Source organism: Tursiops truncatus, chromosome 7 (assembly GCF_011762595.2).
Source record: "Tursiops truncatus isolate mTurTru1 chromosome 7, mTurTru1.mat.Y, whole genome shotgun sequence".
Lineage (NCBI taxonomy): Eukaryota > Metazoa > Chordata > Mammalia > Artiodactyla > Delphinidae > Tursiops > Tursiops truncatus.
Window position 1 is genome coordinate 71,411,404 of NC_047040.1, and position 12,404 is coordinate 71,423,807.

At 36.1% G+C, this 12,404-nt stretch overlaps 1 protein-coding gene across 2 annotated transcripts in view; it reads left to right on the forward strand.

Moving 5' to 3' along the window:
* Positions 1 to 12,404, forward strand: part of LOC101316502 (lymphocyte antigen 75) — a 131,487-nt gene that overhangs the window by 57,223 nt on the left and 61,860 nt on the right. For both annotated transcript variants that reach the window (XM_019922515.3, XM_019922513.3), the window contains exons 24-26: positions 4,310 to 4,439; positions 7,614 to 7,840; positions 12,002 to 12,167. In XM_019922515.3, the coding sequence (XP_019778074.2) occupies positions 4,310 to 4,439; positions 7,614 to 7,840; positions 12,002 to 12,167 (523 nt within the window). The remainder of the gene's footprint in view (positions 1 to 4,309; positions 4,440 to 7,613; positions 7,841 to 12,001; positions 12,168 to 12,404) is intronic.

Here is a 12,404-nt window from a genome sequence, read left to right on the forward strand (position 1 = left end):
CCTATTTTCTGTGTTCTATCCTATTCTATTTCATTGTCACAAATAAGAATCAAGATCCACTGAACTGGTTTCATGAGCTACTAAATAAGTCTCAAACCATATTTGAATCCTGATCTAGGAAATTACAATGAATATTTCAGCATTTTTCTTCTAGGGCTTTTCTATACATTGTCTTCTTGACATAGATAAGATCATAGTATATATACTGTTGTATCTACTTTTCTCACTTAGTATTATATCATAAGTAGTTTCTTATGCCATTAAAAGATGTGCTTGATAAGCATTTTGATGGCTGCACAATATTTCTTGATAGATATACCATCATTTACCTAAACAATGCTGGGTATTTTGGCTGTTTCCAGTTTTGCATAATTCTTAATAGTGCTGCAATTAACATCTTCATGCATAATCTTTGCCGTATATTTCAGGTTACCTCCCTAAGATAGATTTAGGAAGTGATATAGCCAGATCAAAAAATATAAGTAGTTGTAAAACTCTGGTTACCAAATTGGTTTCCAGAACGGTTTATGAGTTTATATTTTTGTCAGCAATATATTGTGATTACTTTTCTATTCATACCAGTGTGTTAATAATTTCCAACATTTATTGAGCAGCTAATATGTGTCAGACACTCTGCTAATGCATCACATGCATTATTTCATTTAATCTGCACAATAGATGTGAAACAGTCTGTACTCCTCTCCTATCTTAGAAATGTGGAGACAAACAGAGAGAGTCATGTAACTTCCCAGAAATCATGCAGGGTATGCGTGCAGGGTCGGCATTTAAATCCAAGTCTGCAGAGTCAGCATTCTTAGCTTCTCCACTGCATTGCCTCTACTACAATGCTCTAAGGAGAATTATCTTTTTAAAATTCTTGCTAATTTGATAGTTTAAATGATATCATATTTTCATTTGTATTGCTCTGATTTCTAATGAAAACATATAAATTCAGTAATAATTTGAATTTCATCCAATGTGAATTTCTTATTCTTTGACAATTTATCAAAGCCTTCATGTATTTCTTATTGATTTTATGACTGTGTAAATACTAAGTGTGCTAACCCTGTGTTTCTTGCATTTATTGCAGATATTTTCACAGGTTTTTTTTTTTCTTTAGGTCTAATACCAAAAATATTACAGAAATAAGTTTTGATTTTTTTGGTATGTGTTCAACTCTATTTCTTTTTTTCCCCTCCATTGCTTTTAGGTTAGAAAGTCCCTCATGTAAATGTTAGTTAAATGAATGCCTTTATTTTCTTCATTTTGTTTTATAGCTTGCTTTTTTGTTCTGACAATATGATACATCCATGGTATATGGCATATGTTGTCAATGGTTACTTAATCCTTTTCCCTAATCCTGGCCAATTGTCTAGCATCATTTGTTGTATATACTTCCATCTGTTAAAATCAATATAGAATGCCTTTTTTATCATATGTGAAGTGTGCATGTGTATGTATCTGTGTGTGTATGAGACATATTCTTGTATAGCTCCCACACTGATCTAAATACTATAATGTTGCCATATTTCAAAAAATATAATAGGATTAGTTATCCTTTGTTGTATGTCTTTTAAAAATATTTTAGCTGTTTTTGTCTATTCTTCAAGACAAACTAGAATTATTTAGTTAATTTCCAATCTAAACAATTCAATAGAAAACTTCTGATAAGAATTTGACAACATTTTAGGAAGAATTGACATCTTTGTATTAATTTTCCCTCAAGAATATGGTGTAACATATCTCTCCATTGATTCAAGTCTTCCTTTTAAATTCCTCAGTGAAGTTTTTAGAGAAGTTCTCTTTCTTTTTGCCATTGAGAATGGCAGCTTTTTAAAACTGTCTTACTGATATGTAGGAAATCTATTATTTGGGTATTTTTGTATATTTATTTCATAGGCATCCATCTACTAAAAGCTCTTATTACTTCTCAGAGTTTTTCAGTAGATTTTCTTGGGTTTTCTAATTAGATAATCATAATTGGCAAATAACCATTCATGCTTCACTACATGTGGTAGGATTTCCAGAACCATGGTAAATACCAGGAGTAATAAATAACATCCTAGACTTGATCTAGACTTTAATGGGAATATCTGCAGTCTTTCATTATTATATTTGATGTGGACTTTTTGTTTAAGATATATCATTTATTTAGAATTTTTATTCAGGAATAAGTAGTGGATTTTCTAAAACTTGTTTTCACCATCTATTGAAATTGTCATACAGTTTTTCCCATTAGGCCTATGGATATGTAGTATAATACATTAATAGATGTTATATTAAACCATTTTTATCTCCTTATCATAAAGTCTAGTTGCTGAGAGTGGGTTATTATTTTACTACTGAATTAGATTTGTTAGAATTTTATTTGGGAATGTTTTCATCTCTGTTCATAGAGTTAATTTTTTTAAGCTTTTTTTTTTTCTGATCATGTCAGCTTCATAAGATGAACTGGGTAGTTTTCTGCCTTTGTGTTTTGAAATTATGACTCAGTCTGGGGAATTATCTTTCCCTGAAAGTTTGAAGGAACTGTATACAAAACCATGTGATATTAGAACCCTGTTCAGAGATCATAGTTTAATACTGAAGGGATTTGGTGTAGTAGGTGAGGGCTAAACTCTAGAGTCAGGTTGAGTTTGAATTCCATTCAGCCATTTCGTAAGCCTTAGGAAATTCACTTAACTTTGCTTAAGTCTCATTTTTTCATCTGTAAGTTCTGATACTGTTGTTCCTACAGCACAATGTGAGGATTGCATAAAATATTTCATTTAAAGCTTTTAAGCACAGTACCTGACATATAGTTTTAAAAATGAGCATTATTATTAATTTTCAATTTCCTCTAAAGTTACTGGTACATTTTAGTGTTTCTACTTTTCCTTGTAACAGTTATGCTAATTTGTATATTTCAAGGAAGTTGTCTATTTCATGTAGATATTCAAATGTATTAGAATAAAGTCGTGTCTGCTATTATCTTTTAAAATCTCCATGTCTTATTTTAATCGTTTTTACTTTTTCTTATTTAGATTTTTACAAAAACTAGTGTATGTTACTGGTTTTTTCCTCCCCTTTCTCCACCGCCTACTCCTATTGCTTGAGATATACAAATACTACTACATGTTTCTATCCTGTTTCTCTTGGAGTTATATTTTTGCTGATTTTCTAATCTCATATTGAATTCTTAGTTCATCTTTCCTTTAAAAATCAGAATGCATTTAATAATACATGTTTGCCTTCACATAAAGTTTTACTCATATCTCTTGTAATATTTCTCATATTAGTCTTTCCTATAATTTTTTCATTTTTGTTTTAATGTTTATTGAATAGCATGGGAGTATGCAGTTTTTTTTAAACTTTTTTAGCTCCTGGGATAAGCTTACTTTTCTTATTTTTCTGAGTGTGATATGTTTCAACCATACAGAAAAGTATAGGGACAATATACTTTGAATAAATTTCCATGTCTAATGTTATTGATTTGTGGTCAGAGAATAAAATCTAGATAGATACTTTTATTTATGGATGTTTTATAGTGACAAGTATAGGATCAAAGCTTTAAGGTGAGTTCTCTATTGTGTGGTACACCATTTGTCATTATAAAAAGTTTATAAACATCTAATGAGTTGAATTAACAGTCATTACTTTTTTGCTTACTTGCAACGTCAAGAAGGAGAGCAGAGTGTTAAATATTATTATAATTGTGTATTTGTCTTCTAACAGTTTTTCTTTATCTGTTTTGAAGATGTATTCATCAATATCGCCACTATTTTGTTCTATAATTTCTAAAGTTAATTGCCCTTTCACATGTTTTGAAAGTTTATCAGAAGACACAGACCTACTAGAGAATGGACTTGAGGATATGGGGAGGGGGAAGGGTAAGCTGTGACAAAGTAAGAGAGTGGCATGGACATATATACACTACCAAATGTAAAATAGATAGCTACTGGGAAGCAGCCGCATAGCACAGGGAGATCAGCTCGGTGGTTTGTGACCACCTAGAGGGGTGGGATAGGGAGGGTGGGAGGGAGGGAGACACAAGAGGGAAGAGATATGGAAACATATGTATATGTATAACTGATTCACTTTGTTATAAAGCAGAAACTAACACACCATTGTAAAGCAATTATGCTCCAATAAAGATGTTAAAAAAAAAAAAAAGTTAGTTTATCAGGATTTTCTTAGTGATTTCATGGTCAGCTCCTTAATGGAGTTTTTTACAGGAAGAAAAATCCAATTTGGAATATAAAGTTCCCTTGCTGGGATCTTCAGACTGTTAGTTTCATAATTGCTTGTACATATTTGCCTTTTTGTTTAGATTTTTGATGAAGAGGGGTCCTACCACTGTGCTCTAATGCTCAACCTCCAAAAGTCACCTTTTACTGGGACGTGGAATTTTACTTCCTGCAGTGAACACCATACTCTGTCTCTCTGTCAGAAATATTCAGGTATAGATTATTATTTAGATAACTATGGTACTTTATGCTGTTAGATATGTACAGTACTTTTTCACAAAAAAACTTATAAATTAATATTAATTTGTAATCATACAGCTTCCTTAAAATTTTAGCATGACTAAATCCATACTGGCTCAGTGAGTCAAATTAGCTCAAATAGAATGTGATTTTTTGTCAAGATCATTGCCATAATTAAATATCAAAATTAAGTATCCAATGGAGTTTGTTAATCGGTGTTATCTAATGACAGTAAATTATGGTTGCATTTTGTTCTCCTTTCTACTCTGGAATTTTTCAGATTTTACTGTCATGAGGAAAGGAGGAGAAAAAAATGTTTTTAACTGAGTTCGGTATAAACAATCACGGTTAAATCTAGGACTCAAAAAAAAAAAAGGATGTGAAGCATTATAAATGGATCACTGTCTATGCCCTCCTATAATCCAAATAAAAGTAAAATGTTTACTTAAAAGTAGGGATCATCTATATATTCAAAAAGATATTTTTTTAAAGGTATTAAATCGTTTTCATTGGTCACAGTAAGTTTTTAAACAAACAATTAAAAAAAAAACCTTTGCCATGTAATGAGAACTTCAAATAGCTAATCCATGTGCTTCTGGGTTTTTATTTTATTTTATTTTATTTTTATACAGCACGTTCTTATTATCTATTTTATACATATTAGTGTGTATATGTCAATCCCAATCTCCCAATTCATACGTTTGTTCTCTACATCTGTGTCTCTGTTTCTGCCTTGCAAACCAGTTCATCTGTACCATTTTTCTAGATTCCACATGTTTGCATTAATATACGATATTTGTTTTTCTTTTTCTGACTTACATCACTCTGTATAACAGTCTCTAGGTCCATCCATGTCTCTACAAATGACCCAGTTTCATTCCTTTTTATGGCTGAGTAATATTCCATTGTATATATGTACCACATCTTCTTTATCCATTTGTCTGTCGATGGGCATTTAGGTTGCTTCCATGGCCTGGCTCTTGTAAGTAGTGCTGCAGTGAACGTTGTGGTACATGCCTCTTTTTGAATTACGGTTTTCTCAGAGTATATGCCCAGTAGTGGGATTGCTGGGTCATATGGTAATTCTATTTTTAGTTTTTTAAGGCACTTCCATACTGTTCTCCACAGTGGCTGTATCAATTTACATTCCCACCAACAGTGCAAGAGGGTTCCCTTTTCTCCACACCCTCTCCAGCATTTGTTGTTTGTAGATTTTCTGATGATGACCATTCTTACCGGTGTGAGGTGATACCTCATTGTAGTTTTGATTTGCATTTCTCTAATAATTAGTGATGTTGAGCAGCTTTTCATGTGCTTCTTGGCCATCTGTATGTCTTCTTTGGAGAAATGCCTATTTAGGTCTTCCGCCCATTTTTTGATTGGGTGGTTTATTTTTTCAATATTGAGCTGCATGAGCTGTTTATATATTTTGGAGATTAATCCTTTGTCCATTGATTCATTTGCAAATATTTTCTCCCATTCCGAGGGTTGTCTTTTCATTTTGTTTATAGTTTCCTTTGCTGTGCAAAAGCTTTTAAGTTTCTTTAGGTCCCATTTGTTTATTTTCGGTTTTATTTCCATTGCTCTAAGAGGTGGGTCAAAAAAGATGTTGCTGTGATTTATGTCATAGAGTGTTCTACCTATGTTTTCCTCTAAGAGTTTTATAGTGTCAGGTCTTACATTTAGGTCTCTAATCCATTTTGAGTTTATTTTTGTGGATGGTGTTAGGGAGTGTTCTAATTTCATTCATTTACATGTAGCTGTCCAGTTTTCCCAGCACCATTTATTGAAGAGACTATCTTTTCTCCATTGTGTATCCTTGCCTCCTTTGTCATAGATCAGTTGACCATGGGTGCATGGGTTTATCTCTGGGCTTTCTATCCTGTTCCATTGATCTATATATATATATTTTTTTATCCCTTTTCTTTTCTTTTTTTATATTTAAATGTATTTACTTATTTATTTATGGCTGTGTTGGGTCTTCGTTTCTGTGCGAGGGCTTTCTCTAGTTGCGGCAAGCGGGGGTCACTCTTCACTGCGGTGCACAGGCCTCTCACCATCGCGGCCTCTGTTGTTGCGGAGCACAGGCTCCAGACGCGCAGGCTCAGTAATTGTGGCTCACGGGCCCAGCCGCTCCGCAGCATGTGGGATCCTCCCAGACCAGGGCTCGAACCCATGTCTCCTGCATTGGCAGGCAGACTCTCAACCACTGCACCACCAGGAAAGCCCTGATCTATATTTTTGTTTTTGTGCCAGTACCATATTGTCTTGATGACTGTAGCTTTGTAGTATAGTGTGAAGTCAGGGAGTCTGATTCCTTCTGCTTAGTTTTATTCCCTCAAGACTGCTTTGGCTATTCGGGGTCTTTTGTGTCTCCATACAAATTTTAAGATATTTTGTTCTAGTTCTGTAAAAAATGCCATTGGTAATTTGATAGTTAGTGATTGCATTGAATCTGTAGATTGCTTTGGGTAGTGTGATCATTTTCACAATATTGATTCTACTAATCCAAGAACATGGTATATCTCTCCATCTGTTTGTCTCATCTTTGATTTCTTTCATCAGTGTCTTACAGTTTTCTGAGTACTCCATGCGCTTCTGAAGAACTTTTTGCTAAATTAATCTTTGCTCATTTGTCTCATACTTTTTAGTAACTGCCTTTTTCAGAGAGGTACTGTAAATCAATAATTCAAATATATCCTCTTAGGGGTGGTTGTATACATTTTTTCGTGGGTTCTCCCAGATGAAAACTTGTAAGGGGACACCCAACACCTCCTGTTGAAGCAGTTCAAACAAAGGAAGAATTCGACACCCATCTGAAATGGTAATCTTATTGCCATTAGAAGTCGTCTACTTTTATTTATAGCTTTTCTTCTATTGCAGTTTACTTTTATTTATAGCTTTTCTCCTTCCTAAATCAGATCAACTAAATCAGAATTTTGTTCTAATTGTAAAAAACAAATTTGTGGTTCACAAATTTACCTAAGGTATACAGCAAAACATACCTAGTTCTCCCACCCAAAGTCTAAAATAAATGAATAGATAAGTAATACCTAAAGTACATTATTACAGGGAGAAATTTGAAAGAATGTCCCATGACTTGCCAAGTAGGTGGTTTTTGTGGCTTTATTTTTCTTTTACACACAGAAATTGAAAGCAGACAGACCTTGCAGAATACTTCAGAAACTGTGAAGTATCAAAATAATCTGTACAAAATAATGCTGAAGACTCTGACTTGGACTGATGCTCTCAAGGAGTGCCAGAAAGAAAACATGCAGCTGGTGAGCATCACAGACCCTTACCAGCAGGCCTTCCTGACTGTGCAGGCGGTCCTTCATAACACTTCCTTATGGATTGGACTCTCCAGTCATGACGTAAGTTTTCAGTCCCACTGCCAGGATTGGGTGACGGAATGTGACATTTTTTTCTGCACACAGCATCTCTCATATCAGACTAAAAGAAACCAGAGATCATAAAATCTTACTCCAGTGAATGAATTTCGTGAGGTATGTCATTTTTAGCAGCAGTCATCTTTCCACTGTTGAAAGATCAGGTGCTTTATCGTTTAGCTTAAGAAAAATGTCTAATAGACATAGGTAGCTGAGCACTTCTTTTTATTTATTCCAGTCGAAGATGGAGCTGGAATCAGGAGCTGCCATGTCTCCTCAGCCAATGAAAAGAAGAGAGGGAGGGAAGAATTAAAAATTCAGATGGGGTTGGGTGAGCAGAAGCCCGTGAACGTTATTAAAGGGCTTTTTATCCCTTTCCGAATCAGCAGACTGAAATTAAGCCACTCTGCAAAGGGATTAGAATAGCAGTTTGCCACATCTCAAGCCCTGATCTTGGGTACTTCTCATTCATTTCATAGCCCAGCAAAGAATGCTAGTCTCCTATTAACTCCCAGCACTAAACTACATACATGTAGCACAAACAGGAATGTTTATGCTGCTAAAGATTTTGGCTATAATTAATAGAGAATCTTTTTTTTTTTTAAATAAAGCTGTAGCATTCCTCTTAGCATTGTAGGCCATTTTTGCCTCTTTTCTGAGCCTTGTATGTAATAAGCTGGTGCTCTGCCCACGGAGATGTATTGAAAAGTAAGATATAGGGCTGGTCTAAAAGGCTGCATACGTTGTGCACTGATGGGGGTGCCACTTATTTATAAAGATTGTGATGTGAATTTTGCTTCCTGCGTCTCTGCAGTGTGTGACCTGTAAAGCCCTAGTTAGATAAGTGTCACCTGAACCAGTATACCTAATCCACTCTCGGAGGGAAGGTAATTGGGAGAGTAGGAAAGAAGTGTCCATTGCATTATGAAGCAAACCTGAGTTATGTAGATGGTAGGCTAACCCTCAGTATACCAAGATGGTTTTAGGGCTGCATGGAGAAAATGCGATTGAAGACAAGTTAAGTCCTTGCGCAAACCCCAAGTTGAACTGGAGAATGGATGAAAAACTTAAAACTTAAGACTCAGAAGTAAACATTATCTTTGACAAACTGTGGACTTACTACCACCAGCATTTGTCAGAAGCTCAATTAAAGAAGCACTATTTAGAAATTGCTTGAAGACTAGCTTCTCCAAAATTCTGGATTTTAAAATGTACCCTCAGGTCCAGCCAGGTTATCAGCTTGAACTGCTTCCCTAGACCTCACAGTATCAATTCCTTCATAACATTGCTTTACTTCCTTTCTCTTTTGTGTTTGGCATTATGTGAAACCCATCACTGTGTCTCTTGTGCGGGTGGTAATTAAGTTATCACATTTCCTAGTTTTAACCACCTTAAACCTTTTTAAACAAAAGCAGTATTGTCGCTGGAGAAAAATCATGAAGTTAGAATAAATTAAAAGAATAAAATTGGAATCACCTATAATTCCAGTATCTAGTGATAAATGTGGTTTAAATATTTGGTATATATCCTTCAAGTTATTTTTCTATGTACACGAATTTATTTTTAAGGCACTTCGGATCATACAGTTTTGTAACTTTATTTCCCCACTTGATGATTTCGGTCTTCTTTCTTATCCTATTTTCAGTCATCACCTGTGTTTTTCTTTTCCCTTTTGCTCTTTAACATATTAAATTTTACATAGCTCTTTCTTTTGTATCTTCATGAGCTGCCTGAAATCTTTGGAACATGGCAGAGTGTAAGTAAATACAACTTTACATTGAAAGCAATGGGAAGGTTTTGAAAGATTTTAAACATGGTAGTAACAATATCAGATTTTGACTTGAGAAAAACTATGCTGGGCAGAAGCTGGGGAAGGAAGTGAGCAGTCCAGAGATAGAAGACCAGTTAGAGTTTCTTGTAGACATTCATGCAGGAAATGATGTTGGTCTGGACCGAGGCATGTTTACAGTGTCTGCAGTGCAGCAGTTCTGGGTTATAGAAGGTCTGGAGTGTGGCTGTGAGAGCAGGTCACTCGAGTACATAGAAGTGAAAGTCCATAGAAGAAGAGGAAGTCAAGAAGGCTTGGGAACGGGGTGAGTCATCCACATGAACATAGACGTCCCTAAGTCAGTGGTAGGACCAGGAGGACAGAGCAGGGCATGGGACACCTCCTTAGTAAATATCAGGAAGGAGCAAGGGGGCCAAGACCAAAGTGAATGTCAGAGAGACGGAAGGACTCTGGGAGTTTGCCAAGACCTCAGTGAATGTCAGACAAGAAGGGCATAAACCTCAAAGGAAATGACTGAAGGAAATAAAAATACCCACTACCTCATTCTCATGGCTCTGTGATATCTGAGACTAAAAAAAACAAGCAGCCTTCCCTTGGGGATGCTGAAAGGAACTTATTCTATTAGAAAAGACAGGTTTTAATCAAGATCAATCAAGGTCTAGAATTTAGTGAAGAGATACTTACAGTCTTAATAAAGAGATTTAGTGTTCAGTAAAGAGATGGTGGGAGTGGGATGACTTATCCACAAGGAACAGAAGTTCCAAAGGCCCAGGGACCTGGGTTAGTTGGGAGTGCAACAAGAGGGAAGGAATCCAGGGTAATACTCAGTACAGGCAACATCACAGGGGCAAAGGGCCACATTTGAGGCCACTTGGTTTAGAGATTAACTGGCCATAAGTTTACAACTGGAACACTGGTAGAGAACACTTCTGAATGAAACAGTTGGTGGTGTTGAGGTTTGGCCACATTTGCTAGTTTGGGTTCACTAAGGAGACTGTGAGACTGTGTGTGGCCTTTGGCCCAATATTCCAAATAAACCAGTGATGCAAAATTGCCCCAGGCCTCAGGAAAGCATAGCTCAGTGGGTCAGTGTGGAAGGGCTGGTGCTCTGGCAGCACCACAGGAAAACTCAGGCAGGCCTGTACTTCACAATCCATCTCCTGCACATCTGTACCTACCTTGTAAAGCCTCTCTCAAGACAGGTGGGTGGTCAGGCCCTTGTCAGGATGTAAAGATAGATGTTCACAGACTTCTAGCGCACAATAGAATGTAGTGAATAAGGACGTTTCTCTTCAAAGACAAATGTGAAAAGGGTGGCGTGAGATCCACAGGGCCTGAAGGTTTAAGAGGAAGGGAGCTGACGTCTCTGTAGCTCTTCTTGTGTACCAGATAGCCACTGACTTATGTGTCTTACACGTTACCCCATTAATTCCAACCCCATGAGATTAAGTGTCACATCCATTTAATAGATGAAGGGATGGAAAAGTGGCAAGGTAATGCCACAATCAAAAGCTAACAAGTGACCGAACTGGAATTCAAAACTAGGTATGCTTAGCTCTAAAGCCTGTGTTCTTTCCACTACTACATATTATCTCTAAGTTAATCAGAGCTTACAGTGGTCCTCACTCCATTTTAGCTTTCTGATTTCCAACAACCAATGGTTCCAATTATGTGTGAGGCAGCAAAGCATAATGGTTCAGACCATGGACTCCAGGGCCTAACGGCCTGGATTTGTATCCCAGCACTGTGGTTTACATTCTGTGTGACTGTGCACATTACATGACTTCAGTTTTCTCATCTGTAAAATGGATATAATAATAATACCTATCTCGTATGGTTGTTATGAAGATTATATAATATTTGCAGAGTACCTAAAACAATGCCTGGTATGTAGTAAGTGCTGTGTAAATATGTGCTAAACATAAGATAAAATTAAAAATTATTAGATTGGGGACTTCCCTGGTGGAGCAGTGGTTAAGAATCCACCTGCCAGTGCAGGGGACACGGGTTCAAGCCCTGGTCTGGGAAGATCCCACATGCCACGGAGCAGCTAAGCCCATGCACCACAACTACTGAGCTCACACACCACAACTACTGAAGCCTGCATGCCTAGAGCCCATGCTCTGCAACAAGAGAAGCCACCACAATGAGAAGCCCACGCACTGCAATGAAGAGTAGCCCCAGCTCGCCAGAACTAGAGAAAGCCCGTGTGCAGCAACGAAGACCCAACACAGCCAAAAATAAATAAATAAAATTAAACAAATTTAAAAATTATTAGATCGACCACAAGGGTCAAAATCATACAATAGGGATAACATGAAGTGTAACCACTTAAGATATATTTCTGCTCCATACAGGATGAACTCAACTTTGGTTGGTCAGATGGGAAACATCTTCAATTTAGTCGCTGGGCAGAAAATAATGAACAACTTGAAGACTGTGTAGTATTAGACACTGATGGATTCTGGAAAACATCTGACTGCGATAATAATCAACCAGGCGCTATTTGCTATTATTCAGGAAGTATGCTAATTTCAAATATTTTAATTCTTAAATTGTTATCAGTCTCATGAGTAGTGGAATTTTGAGGAAATGGTTTTGTAAAATCTGGTTTTAAAATTATAAAGTAATTATAATCATGTCCTTTTTACAACAAAATCTGTTGTGAAAATTTGTATTTGAGGAGAATTATTATATGTTAAATATTTTGTCATTAATTTGTTATTTTAGATGTTTTATCTTTATTTTTGTCACCTGACG